The 15,875-nt window shown below is 54.6% G+C and overlaps 2 protein-coding genes across 8 annotated transcripts; one reads left to right on the top strand and one right to left on the bottom strand.

The window, feature by feature from the left end:
* Positions 1-591: 591 nt before the first annotated feature.
* Positions 592-2,645, bottom strand: BET1L (Bet1 golgi vesicular membrane trafficking protein like). Of its 5 annotated transcripts, XM_053979289.1 has the most exons (4): positions 2,578-2,645; positions 1,814-1,905; positions 1,087-1,143; positions 592-861 (listed from the first exon to the last, which is right to left on the bottom strand). In XM_053979289.1, exons 1-4 carry the CDS (start codon positions 2,594-2,596, stop codon positions 694-696), a joined length of 336 nt encoding a protein of 111 aa, XP_053835264.1. In that variant the 5' UTR covers positions 2,597-2,645; the 3' UTR covers positions 592-693. The 5 variants fall into 5 exon arrangements, with proteins under 5 accessions (XP_053835264.1, XP_053835262.1, XP_053835261.1 ...); XM_053979287.1 differs by having other exon boundaries at positions 592-1,143; XM_053979286.1 differs by lacking the exon at positions 2,578-2,645 and having other exon boundaries at positions 1,814-2,277.
* On the top strand, positions 2,054-14,646 carry RIC8A (RIC8 guanine nucleotide exchange factor A). 3 transcript variants are annotated; one of them, XM_053979280.1, is made up of 11 exons: positions 2,054-2,135; positions 4,204-4,377; positions 6,602-6,649; positions 8,563-9,177; positions 9,517-9,611; positions 10,390-10,540; positions 11,148-11,243; positions 11,393-11,537; positions 11,898-12,042; positions 12,715-12,834; positions 13,576-14,646. In XM_053979280.1, exons 2-11 carry the CDS (start codon positions 4,294-4,296, stop codon positions 13,694-13,696), a joined length of 1,620 nt encoding a protein of 539 aa, XP_053835255.1. In that variant the 5' UTR covers positions 2,054-2,135; positions 4,204-4,293; the 3' UTR covers positions 13,697-14,646. The 3 variants fall into 3 exon arrangements, with proteins under 3 accessions (XP_053835255.1, XP_053835254.1, XP_053835256.1); XM_053979279.1 differs by lacking the exon at positions 2,054-2,135 and adding an exon at positions 2,678-2,763; XM_053979281.1 differs by lacking the exon at positions 2,054-2,135 and adding an exon at positions 3,104-3,755.
* Positions 14,647-15,875: the final 1,229 nt, after the last annotated feature.

The raw sequence follows: 15,875 nt of genomic DNA, 5'->3' as shown, positions 1-15,875 counted from the left end.
CTGGAAGGTTCCACACAAGTGCAAATCCATGTGGTTGTGGACTGTGGCCCTCCCTTCCCACAGGGTCCAGCCCGGTTTGCCCACAGGGATGATAAAGACAACCAAGCCAGGATGTAATGAAAGCCCTGCTCCCCTGCACCTCTTCCCTGCTACAATGTGAGAGCATCCAGGCCCAGATCCATTGCTAATTCCACCCCAATTAGCAATGCACAGGTTTGCTTTCACAGGTTTCCTTTCAGCCCAGGGACGTGGCTTGCAAGTCCCAGGGAAATGGAGAGTGGCCACACGGAATGTAAGTCACACATTGGTACTCCCAAATCCCTTAAGTCAGCATCCTAAATCCTACAGCTCGCAAAGCGCAGCTGGGTTATGGAGTACCCACAAGTCCCTGGATTTGTTAGTTCCTGGTTTTCATTGAGGGAGGCGATGTTAGAAACAGCCCATGGGATGTGGACAAGGCAGGAGGTCATGACCATGGTCAGAGCCATGACCCCAAAATCCCGATAGACATGAAGACCCCTTTGGAGCCAAACTTGTTTTGGAAGAGCTGTCTGGGCCCAGCCAGAGCGATGACGAGCTGGAAGGAGGAAAAGTCACTGGGAAGGTGGAGGTGTGGCTGGAGGCTCCTCTGGAAAACGTGTGGACAGGTCTGTGGATGGTGGGGTCTGGCCTGTGCCACCTCCCAGCCCGGGCTCAGGTCCCTGCCCGGGACACCAGGTAGTAGAGGATGAAGAAGATGAGGATGAGCGCCACGGACACGGCGAGGAGCAGCCGGCGGTTGTCGCGGCCGGAGCGCGCCATGCCGGAGAAGCGCTTCACGCTGCCCGTCAGCAGCCCTGTCACGCTCAGGAAATCCGAGTCCTGGCAGGAAAAGACACCTTGGAGGCGTTGCAGAATCACAGAACTTCCCAAGTTGGAGGGACTCACAAGGATGAGCCAGTCCAGCTTCAAAGCCCTGCACAGGACACCGCAACAATCCTGGTGCTGATTTAGGGCTTCTCCCTTAAGCGCTTTTGCTGTCCCACCTCTCATCCCAATTCCCTGATTTGCACAGAAAGCCCGGTGTCCCGTTTGCCAGGTCCTTACCATGCCATCCAGGTAGCGGTTCTGTTCCTCAGCATCCTTGTCAATATCCAGAGCCAGCTGCAGGGCAAGGCAGGAAATGGCCATTAATGAGCTTTTAATGTCCAGAGGACCTCTAAAATCTGAAATGCAAATTATTAAAACAAGCTGCTGTTTTCCCAGCTGCAACAGACACACAGGGGCTTGTCTGGTGCAGGAACAAGGAAAATGGCATTTCCCTGTCAGGCAGGTGAACTTTTCCAGCTCTGAAAATAAAGCCTGGTTGTCTAAATCTGCCAGCTAGAGAGGGGAGTTTAAACCCTGGGTCACAATGGCAGGAATTCAGCCTGCCCTTTTACACAGTGAGTCATCGACTTCTTTCATGGTTTCTACTACACTTTTAATAATAATTTAGAGTTTAAAGCTCTAAATCAAAGTATTTGATGTTAATAGGAGCAAACCAGCTTTAAGAACAGTTACACAGAGACACAGGTATTTTCCAAAATTAATCTACCTGCCTTTTTTCCATTAATTTTTCCCTGAGGAGGTAAGCCTGTGTTCAGGTTGGACAGGGCTTGGAGCAACCTAGCCTAGTGGAAAGTGTCCCTGCCCATGGGAAGGGGTGGGACTGGATGAGCCTTAAGATCCTGTCCAACCCAAACCTTTCCATGGCTCTGTGATCCCCTGCAGGACTCCCAGGTAATCAGAGCCTGTCCTTCACCTCAACACCTGCTGTGACCTCGGCACTCACCGACTTCAGCCTGGTGACCTTGCTGGCCAGGCTGTCGGCCATCCGCTTGTTCTCCACATCCAGCAGGTCCTCCATGGCGCTCGGACTCTGCCCTGGGGAGAAGAACGAGGAGCACACATCACCCCTGCCCTGCCACAGCACAGCTCTGTTCCCATCACAGCCCCTCCTCGCATGGTTTGCGCCATGGAACCTTCTGAAAATGTGACCAAAACACCACAGACTTCCCCCAAACAGGCCAGGGCGAGAGCCCAGACTTGCACCCTGAATCGCCACCACAGCCCAGCAGCAGCTGTGGCGGTTCCATGGCCAGTGACATGCAGGGGTGAGATTTGGGTGAAACCCGGCAAATCCGGGGCCCTTTGCCCCTCGGCCGTGTTGGGGTCTCTCGGCATTGCCCCCCATTGTGGGGCAGCTGGGGTCCGGGGGGGATTAGGAGTTCCGGGGCAATTAGGGGCTATGGGGGCAGCTGGGGGCTCCAAGGGGTACTTAGGGTTTATGGGGGGCAATAGGGGTTCAAGGGGACAATTAAGGGTTAGAGGAGGCAATTAAGGGTTCGGGGGGGGCAGCCCAGGACCCCAAAAGGGGCCCAGGTAGGCAATTAGGGCTTACGGGGGGGGGTTATTCCCGGGCTATAGGGGAGAAATCGTGGCACTGCAAGAGGCCCCGTGGGGTTCAGTGGGATCGGGAGTTTCTCCTCCCTCTGACCCGCTCCATCTCCTTCTGCCCCCCAAACCTGTCCCTGTCGCTGTCCCTTGTCCCCTCACCTCGGCCCCGCTCCGCCATGGCTGCCCGGCTCGTCCCGCCCCGCCGGGCGGAGCCGCCACGAAATGTCCGCCCGCTCTTCCTCCTTCTCCTCCTCCTCCTTCCCCCCGGCACCGGGACCCTCGGGCCGCTCGCCCGGGCCGGGGCGGAAGGGCTGGAACTGCCCCCCGAGGGATCCCGGGCCGCAGGTACGGCCAGCGCCCTGCCCGGGCACAGGGGCGGGACTGGGGGCTGGGGGAGAAAACTGCGCCTTGGGGACAAAAAACGAGGGGGACTGGGGACAAATATAGGGCTTTGGGGACAAGAATAGGGTTCTGGGGACGAAAAGAAGTTTTGGGGAAATAATTAGGGGTTTTGGGGGTGGGGAAATAGAGGTTTAGGGAAAAAAATAGGATCTTGGGATAAAATAGAGGTTTGGGGGGAAAATAGGGGCTTGGGACAAAAATAGAGGTTTGGGGGGGAAGGTAGGGGTTTAGGGACATAAACAGGGTTATGGGGACAAAAAAGGGGGTTTGGAATTTACCCAAATGGTGGAGGAAAGAGTTGGCAGTGTGAGGAGGCAGAAGGAGTATGGAAGTGGGGATATGCCCAATGATCTATTGCTTAATGTCATCCCTCCAAAAGCAGAGGTGGATCCCCTCCATCCCAGCCCCTGCGCATAGGGATGCTGTGTCCCTGCCCCGGGCCAGCCCAGCCTCCTGTCTCCACATCTTTCTGCCTTCCAAAATGCAGGATCTGCCTCTTTTGGTCCCCCCAAGAAGCCCCTCCGGGGCTGCTTGGGCAGGAGGGGAGAGCCTGTGTGATTCCCAAACCCTGGGGGCCCTGGGCCTGGGATCCCGGTTTGTTGAGGTTGGTGTGACCATGAGGATGATGCTCAACCTCATCCTCATGGCAACACGGAAGCCGAACACATGTCCGAGCTCAAATCTGCTGGATTTCCCCCCACTGCGAATTATGTCCCAACACCATGGGCTCGCGTGGCTCCGTGAGCCGCTAAACCGGTGCCGTGTCCAAAATAATCCCGCGGTGCTGCGCATCTGTTCGCTGGCAGTGTCGGCAGGGACATCCTCTCCCAGGGGTGGCTGGCTCCGGACGCGCCTTTTGGCTGCGCCTGCAGGGATCGGTCATAATCCAACTTGCCACCAAACCCTCCTGGGTCTGCTTCCCACCACCTGCCAAGGTAGCTCCGCCTGCAGCCGGAGGATGCTCTCCCGCCTGGCTGCCTCGCCGCTCTATCCCTTGTCACTCCACGGCAATGTTTCTTGTTTTATTTGTTATTTTCCCCCCTGTGCGGCAGCAGAAATCAGGGCAGGCGGAGAGGAGGAGGAGGAGGAGGCAGGGAGCTATTTCAGGGAGCTGCTGTTATCTGCTCCACGTTAATCTCCAGCTGGTGGGGGGAAGGTTTTCCCTGAGTGCTTTCCTGGGAGGGCATACATTAAACATTGAAAAGCAAAGCGAGGAAGAAGAGGATTAGCAGGAGAGAGAGAGGAAGCTGCTGGCTTTGCTCGGGTTATCCATCTGCTCCACTTTTATGGATGCAGCAGTGTGAGCAATATCACTTGGGATTTTTTTGTGTTGCGTTTTTTTCCCTCCTTGTTCTCTCCACCCCTTTCTCTCTTCCCTCTCAGAGGTCTGTGTGCCGAGCTGCTTTTCCATCACCCTGGAAGTCCCCTTGTTCCTCTTCCTCTGGGCTGTGCCGTAGCTGAGCTGTTGGGATAATGGAGCTCCAGGCTGTGGTATCCACGCTGGAAAGTGGGGAGCAGGACACGGTTCTCAAGGTGCTCCAGGTCTACAACCGAGAGGTGAGTGAGCATCATCAACGCTTCCCTCATCTCAGGGACTCCTAAAAAAATTATTATCCAGATCCCAAGTAAAGCCTGGCCAGGAAATAAGAGTCAGGGTGAGGACTGAGTAGGAGGAGCTTTTATGTTAAGGCAGTTTTGGAGGTGCTGAGAGAGTCCAGGGAGGAGCTGCAGGTGAAACGATGTTGGGATTTGCAAGTCAAAAGATGATTGGAGGTGACTGCTGGGATCTCGTATGGGCACGGCTCTGAAAGCAGTAAATAATGAATGTAGAATATCAAACCCCAACAATCTGGAAGCAGAGATGGGAGCGTTTCTAGCCTTAAAGTAGGAAAAGATTATCCATGGTGGTAAATCTCTGCTTGGAGAAAGGAGACTGAGGGGAGACCTCAGCCGTTTACAGCTTCCTCCTGCGGGGCAGCAGAGGGGCAGCTCCAGTGTCTGCTCTCTGACCAGTGACAGGACCGAAGGGAGCAGCTCTTGAGGTTTAGGTTGGATATTAGGAAAAGGTTCTTCCCCCAGAGGGTGGTTGGCACTTAACAGGCTCCCCAGGGAATGGGCACAGCCCCAGTGCTGCCAGAACTCCAGGAGCGTTTGGACAGCGCTCTCAGACACAGAGTGGGATTGTTGTGGTGTCTGGGCAGAGCCAGGAGCTGGACTGAATGGATCATGTGGGTTCCTTCCAGCTCAGGATATTCTATGGCTCTGTGAAATCCAGACTCTAGTTGTCAGAGAAACTCGGAGGTTTCCCCTGAGAGGGGCTGGCCCTGTGGATCACTCTGACTCACTCTGCACCAGGCTGGAGTAGGTGGAAGCCAGCAGGGAAAACCTGAGGAATATTTTGCAAGAGTGTGTGTGAGAGAGAGAATGTGTGGAACTATTCCTAACAGTCAGATTTGGAATGGGGAGATATTGGCCAAGAAGGAGCAGGTATCTGTTAAGGACAGCACTGGGGATTAACATCACCAGCAGCAAGTGCAAACAGTGCCCCCAAAACCACAATATTTCCTGTTGGATTCCCCCAGCTGGGTCCTTCCTGGGGTATCAAGCCTAGGGAACTGCAGCCACAGGGTTTGCTGGCCTGTCTGGAGGAAATGGAGCAGTCAAAGAGGATTATGAAACTGCAGATAAACCTGGCACAGCCTGGCATTGCTTCTGCTGCAAGACTGATGGTTCTGTATGCTTTTCCTGTGGATTTGTTTTAATTCACTATTGTGCATGCAGTTTTTGCTTGCTGGGTTTATACTACAGCTAAAGCAAAACCCCAGGTGTGGCCAAAATATCCCCGAATGGGATTACAGCCTGAAAAGAGGATGTGCTGAGGGAAGAACAAGCAGCCTGCCTGTGAAACACGGCGGTGCCAGGACTGAGCCATCAGCTCCTGGTAGTGTGGATGGATCAGCTCATGGAGTTCACACGCAGCCTGGCTGGAGTACACCTGTCCTTCCCCCACACCTGGGGCTGCTCCAGGCACTGTGTCCATCGCTGCTTCCAGGCTGAACAGAACCAGTTCTATCCCTGGGCTCTTGGTTACTGCACACACATATCAGTGTTTTATGGATTTTAAGCGTTTTTGTTCTTTAAGCTGGGATCAAACACTCTCTTGTTATGAACAAGGATTGCCTCAGTCACTGGGAGGTGCTGCTTCTCCCCAGGCACCTGTGATCTCCAGTTCCATGGGAGCAGGTTTGGTCAGGAAGGAGACTGTCAGTGAAGAACAAACAAAATAGCAAGAGAAACACAATGAATGGAGATCAGGAGTATTTGTTAGCAAGGGGACAGGATGGAGTGTGGGGATCAAGTCCCTTGTGTTTAAAGAACGACCTGGATAACCACGAGGATCCATTCCCATGTACCAAGGAGACAAGACTTCTTTTGGTCAGGAAAAGGAATAATAAATATCAAGGTGAGATGTGTAGGCACAGCTCAGTGGTATCACTGAGCAGGGGAATTACCGGCTCTTATAGGATATTGGGATTGGGATGAATACCCACTGTGCTGCTGCAGTATTTAAACTAAATCCATCTGTCAGCTGGCCTGTGGCATTCCACTGGTGCTGTGGACCCACGGGTGATGCCCATAATGTGGGGGGGACTGTCAGGAGATGGTGTGTTTGCTGTTGCAGCATGTTTTGGACCCGCTGCTTTCCAGCTGAATGGCTCTGCTCTGGTCTCATGGAGTTTTAACCAATTCCTCTTTCTGATTGATTTTGTTTTTCCCACAGAAATCTCAGTGCTTCATCTTCGAGGATGAGGAGCGGGAAGAGAGGAAGGTAGGCACATGCTACTTGCTTTCCTCCTCTGGTCAGTGTGTAAATCTGCTGCTCTGTACTCATGTCCAGCTGGGCTTGGCAAGCAGTCCCACAGGAGAAGAACTGAAAGTTTTCCATTAACTTGGTTAGGGAATTGTGTGCTTGGAGTGTCTGGCTTTGTTTTTTCCATCAGTATTTGGTGGTTTTGGATAAAGATTGGCATCTATCTGCCACTAGCAATGGTTCCATGATCCATATAGTCCCAGTCATGGATGTGATCTCTGGTGCCTCTGGACAGGGATCACAGCAGTGCTGGCTCTGGGGGAGGGTGAGGGGCTCTGCTGGGAGCCAGCAGTGGGATTTGCCAGGAGCTGTGTATTAGCAAATCCTTTGAACTGGTATAATCTGGCACTTGGAGGGAAAGAACACTCTGCCTGCTCATTCCTGCTCCTGCCTGGCTGTTCTGCCATAAGAATGACTGTTTTCCCTGGGTTATTTTCCAGCTGGCTCAGTTCTGTGGTCAGTTCACTGGTGGGTGGTGCCAATGCCTGTGTTAGCACAGCAAGTGCAAGCCAGGTGACCTGGGTGGAGAGTTGGACCTCCTTTGGCTGTGCCAGGGGCAGCTGCTGCCACATGGAACGTTCCAGGCACAGCCTGAAACGTGGGACTGGATCTGATGAGATCTGAGCTCTTTGCCTTGTACTGACCCGCTGTGTGAGCTGGGACAGTCACACAGGACATGGCTTCAGGCACAGCGTCCCACTTTTGGGATGTATTCAATGAAATATTCCCTGTATATTTCATCATTTCCTGTACTTCATCATTTCCCCAGGATGTGAGTTTGGGGCACACCATGAACCTCTGAAGTTCAGTTTTCCTTCATTCCTTTCCTTAGTAATTTCATTTCACCAGGGAAGAGTGAGGTTGGATATCAGGAGGAATTTCTTCATGGAAAGGGTGGTCAGGAGTTGGAAGGGGCTGTCTAAGGAGGTGGTACAGCCATCATCTATCTCTGGAGGTATTCAAGAAATGACTGTTCCATGCTCTGGTCTGGTTTTGAAGGTGCTGATTGGTCACAGGTTGGACTTGATGGTCTTGGAGGTCTTTTCCAAGCTGGATGATTATGATTAATGACTAATGATTATGATTAATGATTCCAACCTTAATGATTCTCTGATTATTTTGAAGTGTAATCAATGAGGCTGTTAAGCCAGTTACAAACCTCATTTTTTGGGTTCTTTCACTCTTGTAACATCACAGAAAGACCCGTGCTCTGAGCTGTGTTGTGTTTGAGGTCTTGTGGGCTCCCCCAGCAGTGTGTGTGGGTTACTGGTGTGATGAGAAGTGTTGCCACACGTGGTTCAGCCTTGAGCTGCCCGTGTCTCTGAGGCCTTATCTGTGCTCTCGTGCTGCTCCGTGACTCACCGTTCCCCGTGAGCTTTGCAGCCCCTGTGAATTGTGTTAGTGGGGCTCTGCCAGTCTGTACCCATGGAAGATCTGGGCCAGTAGGTCTCCAGACAGCACTGAAATTAAGGAGATGCTGCTTATTTGAATCTCCTGAGGTCTCTTCACCTTTTTTCCCATCAGGCATCAGGTGCTCTCCTCACCTCCCTTGGGTCCTGTGTCCCTCCCTTGTGCAGTGGGCAGGTCAGCCCTGTCAGTCTGAACTATCCTTGCCAGGGCAGAGCTACAACAGTGACCTGTTTGTGCTCTCCCTTTGCACCCAGCACCCTCTGCAAGACATTTTTTCCTGGTTGTTCTTGCCCAAACTGGTCAGGATCAATGCCAGAGCCAGGCACTTCCTGAGTACTGCCAAGTGCACACTCGAGCAGGCCCAGGTGACACTGCTGTGGTCCAGGGCAGAGTGTGCCAGGGCCGTAGGGAGCCCTGGGAAGTGTCAGTATCCAAGGCATTGCTTGTTTCCAACTGCACAGAAAATGGCCCAGCTGCTGATCAAGTTCCTGGAGAGGGAGCTGCAGCCATCCTGCCAAGTCACCTGCCTGGAGAGCATCCGCATCCTGTCCCGGGACAAGCACTGCCTCGACCCTTTCACCACCAAGGAAGGCCTGAAGACCCTCTCCAGGCACGCTGGCATCGATTACTCTGAGGAGCTCATCCGGGAGGTGCCAGACTTGGATGTAATCCTGGAATCCCTGAAATGCCTATGCAACATTGTGTTCAGCAGCGCCATGGCGCAGGAGCTGACGGCGGAGGGGCGGCTGGTGGTGGGGCTGGCCCGGCGCATCAAGCTCTACAACGAGCGGAGTCTTCCTCATGACATCAAGTTCTTTGACCTGCGCCTGCTGTTCCTGCTGACAGCCCTCAGGGTGGACATCCGGCAGCAGCTCGCCCAAGAGCTCCGGGGAATCAGCCTCATGACAGACACCCTGGAGCTGACCCTCGGGGTCAAGTGGTTAGACCCCTACGAAGTTGCCACCGAGGAGGGACTTCTCCCACCTTTGCCTCGGCAGGAGACGGAGCGAGCCATGGAGATCCTCAAAGTGCTCTTCAACATCACCTTTGATTCCAGCAAGAGGGAGGTGGACGAGGTGAGCTCTTGGGCTCGTGGCATTCATGCGTCTCTGGGCTCTGGCTTTGCAGGTTGTCTCTTCCCTTGCATTTTCTCGTGTCCCAGACTGGTCTTTGTGCACCGTCAGGGTGGTGAGGGACTCAGGTATCTTTAGGACACTGCCTCTGTCCAGTGCAGTATTATCCCTTACTTTGCCTGTGCTTTTAACATTCCCAAATGGAGAATTGAGAGTCTGCTTTCCCTGGAACGCCCTGCAGTCCATGATCAGGCTGCTGGAGGGGGGAATGGGCTGCAGGCTCTGGGATGTGTGGGATCCCCTTTGCTGATTGAGATGTTCCTTTCTCCATGTTGGGGCCAGGAAGATGCTGCTTTGTACAGGCACTTGGGTGCCCTCCTGCGCCACTGCCTCATGATCTCTGCCGACGGCGAGGACCGCACCGAGGAGTTCCACAGGTCTGTGTTGGGAAGAGCTTCGCCAGCTCCCCCAGGCACATCCTGCAGGACCTTGTGCAATTGGGAGGGACCCTGCTGACCAGCAGTTTTTGGGTTTAGCCTAGGGATCCCTCACGCTGCTGGAGCTCAGAAACAGGCTTACCTGCCCTGGGAATGCCATATGGGAGTGCCATGGCCTCCTGACCCCTGAGATCTTGTTTCATGTTCTGTGTTAGGCTGTCCCAATGGTGACATCCACCTCAGTGGGCAACTGCCCAGGGAAGAAGTGTACTGCTTTAAAACGTCCATGAGGTGGCCTTAATTAGTCTTAAGCCATGCTGAGAAATTGGCTGTGTCATGTTGCCAAGTATTATTGGTGCAGGGGTTTCAGCTTGGAGCAGGTGACACCAGCTTGTCCCCAAGAATACATAGTTGATGGGATCCCAAGCAGTGCTGGCGTGGAACATCAGGGTTAGGAGTGACAAAGGAGACTCCAGAGGCAGACCTCGGACCACCCAGATTGGACGACCTGCTTGGCTCTGTGTCAAGATCTGTGGGTTCTCAGATGTCACTAAAGTATCTTTGGACTCTCAGCATATAGTTAGCTGCCCAAAAAGCATCTTAAGTTATTCCCTTTCAGTGGTGTGAGGAGCTTGAGATGCTCCAGGAAAACTTGGATTGCCGGGTCCTCACACTCCTGCAAGTTAATGACGGGCCTTCATTTCTGCAGAGCTGAAGGACTTCTGTGAGCAAAGCTCCATCACTGTGTCTTCACTTCTCTTCTCTTTCACACGTGCAGCCACACAGTCAACCTGCTGGGCAACCTGCCCCTAAAGTGTCTGGATGTGCTCCTGACTCCCAAAGTGCGGCCGGGCTCGCTGGAGTACATGGGCGTCAACATGGATGCGGTCAGCATCCTCCTGGACTTCCTGGAGCGGCGCCTGGACAGGGTGAGTGGTGGGGCTGCTTCTTCCCATGGGTCCAGGGCACCTTTCCCTCAGCCTGGAAGAGCCTGGTGGGAGCAGCACGCCTGGTTTGAAGTTAGCCCTTTGTGGGAAGGACAGCTTTTGGCAGAGCTGTAGTTGGTGGGACTAAACCAACATCCCTGAACTGGGAAGGTGACTGCCATTGCTTTGAGGGCTGCAGGCAGTGAGATTGGTGGAACAGAATGGATGATTAGGTGATAATTAACAGGGTTGATTGACAAATCAGCCCTGTTTCACTCAGCAGTGATCCAGTGGGCAGTTCTGGAAACCTGAATTCCTGTTATTTTTAAGCTGACTACAGTTTTCAGCCTCTGGAGTTGTTCCAAAGGGCCTCCAAATTTTACCACTGCACTTCTCTGCCCTGGATGACCTGCCCAAATATTTCTGGCACTGCCTGTGCCACAGCAAGTGGTGTGGGGAGGAAGGAGGCACTGAATGCCTGTGGCAGAGGTTGGGAAGCTCCATGTCCCTCCATCTCCCTGATGGTCTGTGCTCGTGTTCTCCAGCATGAGTCAGACAAGCTGAGCTCAGCATGACTGACGTGCTGCTCCTTCTGGGGATGTTTCTGCAGGGCCACAAGCTGAAGGAGAGCTTGACCCCTGTGCTGAACCTGCTGACGGAGAGTGCCCGAGTCCACCGGCAGACCAGGAAGTTCCTGAAGGCCAGGGTATGCTGTGCTCAGCGCCACGTTCAGGGGTGCTGCCCTTAGGGGAGGGGAGGCGAGCAGAGCCCTGCTTGTGGCCACCCTCCAGACACCTCTGCTATGGGTGGCTTTGGTACCCACAGTGACCTGTCACCCTCGCCATGGCCCTGCAGGTGCTGCCGCCGCTGCGGGACGTGCGGAACCGGCCGGAGGTGGGGAATTCCCTGCGGAACAAGCTGGTGAGGCTCATGACGCACATCGACACCGATGTCAAGCACTGCGCCGCTGAGTTCCTGTTCGTGCTCTGCAAGGAGAGCGGTGAGTCCTGGGGGGCTTCCACAGGGAGACCCTGAGATTGGAACCCTCTGCAGGGCTTCTGCCTTCCCTCGGGACAGCCCCGCTGAGTGGGGAAAAGGGGAGAGCTCCAGGAGCTCTGTGGGAAGGAGGTGGTGTCTCTCAGGCCAGCGGTGAGGGACAAGCTGTGCTGGAGGACACCCCAGCACCCTGCACACAGCCTGGCCCACGTTCAACTCCCACGCAGGGGCCTTGCTCCCTGTCAGCACTTCCTTGTCTCCATGGCCTGGAGACATGGCAAAACCATGCTGCTGGGGCTGGTGGGAACACGGGGCTGGAGGCAGGAGGGGAGCACAGGGTGGTCTCTGTCCCTTCTCCTGGCAGTGTCCCGGTTTGTGAAGTACACGGGCTACGGGAACGCCGCGGGGCTGCTGGCGGCACGGGGCCTCATGGCTGGCGGCCGGGAAGAGGGGGAGTACTCGGAGGATGAAGACACGGACACGGAGGAGTACAAAGAGGCAAAGCCCAAGTAAAGAGATCAACTCCCCCTCTAGAAATCCCCTTCTCCCACACCCTTCTCCCACTCCTGATCCTTCTTCATCCCTCTTCATGCACCTGCTGCCATCTCCCTGTTCTGCTCTTCCACCTGCAGCAGGGGTGGAAGTGCCCGTTTTTCCTACCCCTCTCCAGAACTCAGTGTTGCTACACCCAGCGGGTTTTTGGTTCCTCTTTTTCCCTTCCCTGTCTTTCTTTTTCCCTTCCCTCTCTTTTTTTTTTTTTTTTCCTTTCTCCTTTGTAGTGGGTGGTATCTTGAGGGTGGGGGTTCCCATGCCCACCCATGCATCCCCCACACACTGTTCAGTGTCCCTGCAGGTTGGGTTTGTTGAGATTTTCTCCATTAGCTTTTGTCTCCTGCCTTGAGGAGAGGGAGGAAATGTCATCTGGCCTCATGTACCTCATTTCCAGTGGCACTGTGGCATTGGGAGAAGGGGATGTTAGAGAAAAGGGAGGTGTTTGTAAGGCTGTAGGTGAGAATCCCTAGTAGCACTGTGATGGCACTTGGGGCTCAGGGCACAAGCAGCAGTGACAGCTAGTGCTGCTATGCCATTCCTCTGCTCCATGAGGCTCAGGAGAATTCCAAACAGCCCTTTGTCACCTGCTGTCCCTGCCCTGAGCCCTGGCCTCACTGCTGTCTGTGTAGCATCAACCCTGTGACGGGACGCGTGGAGGAGAAGCTGCCCAACCCCATGGAAGGGATGACGGAGGAGCAGAAGGAGCATGAAGCCATGAAATTGGTCAACATGTTTGACAAGTTGTCCAGGTACTGGGACATGGTGTGTGTCAGGGTTACATCTGTCACAAACCTTCCTTTGGCTGAGTTCCCAAGGCCTGGAGGGATCTGGGAGTGGGAGTGGCAGGGGATATATGGGGCAACTCTTCCCTCAGCATGGCTCCATTATGTGCAAGGGAAGCACTGCCTGTTCCTCCATCTTTGGCATGATGGGGCACTGTGGAATTCCTTGCTGTGCCTGTGCTGTTCCCAAGCTCACCAGCTTTGTCTTGGTGCTTGGGAAGGACAGCAGCCTCTGTCCTGGCAATGCAGCTCAGGGGGAAGCAGCATTTTGTGGAGAGACAGTGGGGACAGATGGCAGCCAGTGCCACCAGCCACTTTCCCTGTTGGAGTGCTTTCTCCAGTTATCTCTGACCCACAGGAGCCCAGCTGAGTTCAGGCTTTCAAGAGTAGGAGGGAAGTAAGTCCATCCTATGTAGGAGGGAAAGGAACATGGACACCAGTGTTAGTTTTCCTCTGGGAATCCTGAACCACACAGAAGAGGACTCTAGAAAGGAACCTATTCCAGGGAATAGGATTGTGCTTCCAGGCCATTGCTTTGCCATGCTGGAAGTTTTAGGGCTGGGACCGTGCCCACTTCTCAGAAGGGATCTTTAGCGGTGCCAGGGGTGTTCCAGGCCATTTCCCCAAGCTCCACTTTTGCTGCCATATTCCTGGTTTGTTCCCATGCTGTGCTGCAGCTCTGCCTTTCCCCTCTCCTCCTGGCTGCAGGGAGAAGGTGATCCAGCCCATGGGCATCACTCCGAGCGGCAACCTGGCACCCATGGAGAACGCCATCCGCAACATCGCCGACGAGCGCTCGTCCTCTGACTCGGACCTGGGGCTGGACTGACCCAGCTCCCGCCCCAGCCACGGAGAGCCGGGCTCCAGCCGCTCTCCCTCGGAACTGGTGCTGCACCCAGGGGCTGGCCCTGCGCCAGGACTCTCCCTGTGGGATCTGGATCCAGCCTGGACCCCTCACAGCCCACCACATGGAACACCTGCCTCCTTCCCAGCTCCATAGCCACCTCTCCTTCCAGAGGTCTCTGTGACCTGGCTCCACCTCGGTCTCTCCTGTCAGCAGCCTTGAGGATTTCATACTCCAAATTGCTTCCAGGACTCTCCAGTAGGATTTTTGGTTTTTAAATATGTGCTGTTTGGGAAGAAGGGTCAGGGGGAGGCTCTTCCTGCCACTTTGTCAGGGTTCAGTGGTCCTCGGGGCCTCCTGTGTGCATGTGGCTGTGTGTGTGCCTGGCCCCAGAGTGGGGGCTGCTCCCCAGGAATGCTGTGGGAAGAGGGGCTGCCAGAGAGGGGTGTGGGCCCCCAGTGGGAGTGGGATCCACAGGGCACGGTGCAGGCAGCTGTATCCATGTCCATGCACACCCAGAATGTGTGGGTGAGCAGAACAGAGCCGGGGAGGCCTTGGAAGCTTCCAGCATTCCATTGGCCGCAGGAGAGAGTGCACGGGCAGCTGCCAGGAACGCTCCGATGTCCCTTCCCTGGCACTGGGCACTGTCCCTGTCACCACCCAGCTGGGTTTGGGCATTCACCTCTCCCCATCTCCCACTTTCCAGACAGAAGGCCAATACCTGTGCTCTGTCCTTGGCTCATCCCTGCTGTCCCCAGGTCGCTGTGTCCCCCCAGGGGCTGCTGTCAGGCCTGGTGTAGAATTGTCTTTATTTTTATTCCTGTTTTCTTTGGAAAGAAAATCTTCTCATCTGTCTCATGTAGCCGAGTTCCCAAACCTCCCGTCACGAGTAGGAATGCATAAGTGACGCTAGAATAAAGCCAACCTGATATGTGGGAGTGTGGCAGTGATTCCTCCCAGCAAGGAAATCCCCGTGGCATAGCATCCAGGTGTTTCTGCCCATGTGTCCTGGGGAGCTGGGGGTGTTCCTGAACATGGTCTAGGAGGTGAAGAGCTGGAGGGAAGCTCTGCTTGGTTTTCCAGTTTCCACTGCTGAGGCCCCTCAAGTGCTGTGTCCAGCTCTGGGCCCCTCATGGCAAGGAGGATATTGAGGGGCTGAAGTGTGTCCAAGGGAGGGAGCAGAGCTGGGGAACGATCTGGAGCACAAGGAGCTGAGGGGGCTCAATCTGGAGAAAAGGAGGCTCAGGGGGACCCTCTGCCTCTCCACAACTCCCTGACAGGAGGGTGCAGCTCCCAGGGAGCAAGGGATGGGACAAGAGGAAACAGCCTCAGGCTCTGCCATGGGTGGTTCGGGTTGAACATCAGTAAGAATTTCCTCATGGAAAGGGCTGTCAGGCATTGGAAAGGGCTGCCCAGGGAGGTGGTGGAGTCCCTATCCCTGGAGGTGTCCAGGGAAAGCCTGGATGTGGCACTCAGTACTCTGGGCTGGTGACAAGGTGGGGATCAGTCACAGGCTGGACTCGATGATTTTGGAGGTCTTTCCCAACCTGGATGATTCTGTTTCTGTTTAGTTCCTGACTGACCCCCAAGTGCCATTCCAGGCTGCTGGGCTGGGGACAGCCCTGCTGTGTCACACTGTGAGATTTTAGGCCAAGTGCATTTTCTCTTTTTAAACTAGCAAATCCCCCCATCCCCTCCAGCCCTTCTGTGTGCAGACACAGACCCTGATCCCTTCCCAGCTGTTGAAGCTTTTCCAAGCTTTATGTGCAGAAGGAAAAGGGGGGTTTGGTGTTTTTAATGCAGCTGCTTTTGATATTGTTTCAATTTTCCAGAGTGCTTTAATCCCTAAGAACAGCTGCCAGGCCTGGCCTGGAATGCCCTGGAGCAGGGGCTGAACTTGGCACTAGGTGTTTTGGGAGGAGGTGTTCATAGAATCATGGAGCTCTGTTTTGGGGGGCAGCAGGGCACTAAGTCCCCACCATTTCCAGTGTGGATGTGCCACAAGGCTCTGCATTGTGTTGTGGGACAGAGCAGGACATGGCTGCTACCCTGTGACACTGCCACCCCCCAGAATGGCATCTACAGCAGGGAAAGGCACTTGTGTGAAGGGGAAAAATGTACTAAAAAGGAGGTGGAAAAAGCAGTGGCGGGGACAGAAGGTGTG

Source organism: Vidua macroura, chromosome 6, assembly GCF_024509145.1.
Source record: "Vidua macroura isolate BioBank_ID:100142 chromosome 6, ASM2450914v1, whole genome shotgun sequence".
In the NCBI taxonomy this organism is placed as follows: Eukaryota; Metazoa; Chordata; class Aves; order Passeriformes; family Viduidae; genus Vidua; species Vidua macroura.
The sequence above is the reverse complement of the archived record's forward strand: the minus strand, read 5'-3'. Positions and strand labels throughout refer to the sequence as shown.

Coding starts and splice junctions, on each gene's coding strand:
- RIC8A (XM_053979280.1), top strand. CDS start 4,294: ATGGAGCTCCAGGCTGTGGTATCCACGCTGGAAAGTGGGGAGCAGGAC. Junction 9,612..10,389: donor CGCACCGAGGAGTTCCACAG/GTCTGTGTTGGG, acceptor TCACACGTGCAG/CCACACAGTCAACCTGCTGG. Junction 12,043..12,714: donor TACAAAGAGGCAAAGCCCAA/GTAAAGAGATCA, acceptor CTGTCTGTGTAG/CATCAACCCTGTGACGGGAC.
- BET1L (XM_053979285.1), bottom strand. CDS start 2,215: ATGGGGGGCAATGCCGAGAGACCCCAACACGGCCGAGGGGCAAAGGGC. Junction 1,144..1,813: donor AGGTCACCAGGCTGAAGTCG/GTGAGTGCCGAG, acceptor CTTGCCCTGCAG/CTGGCTCTGGATATTGACAA.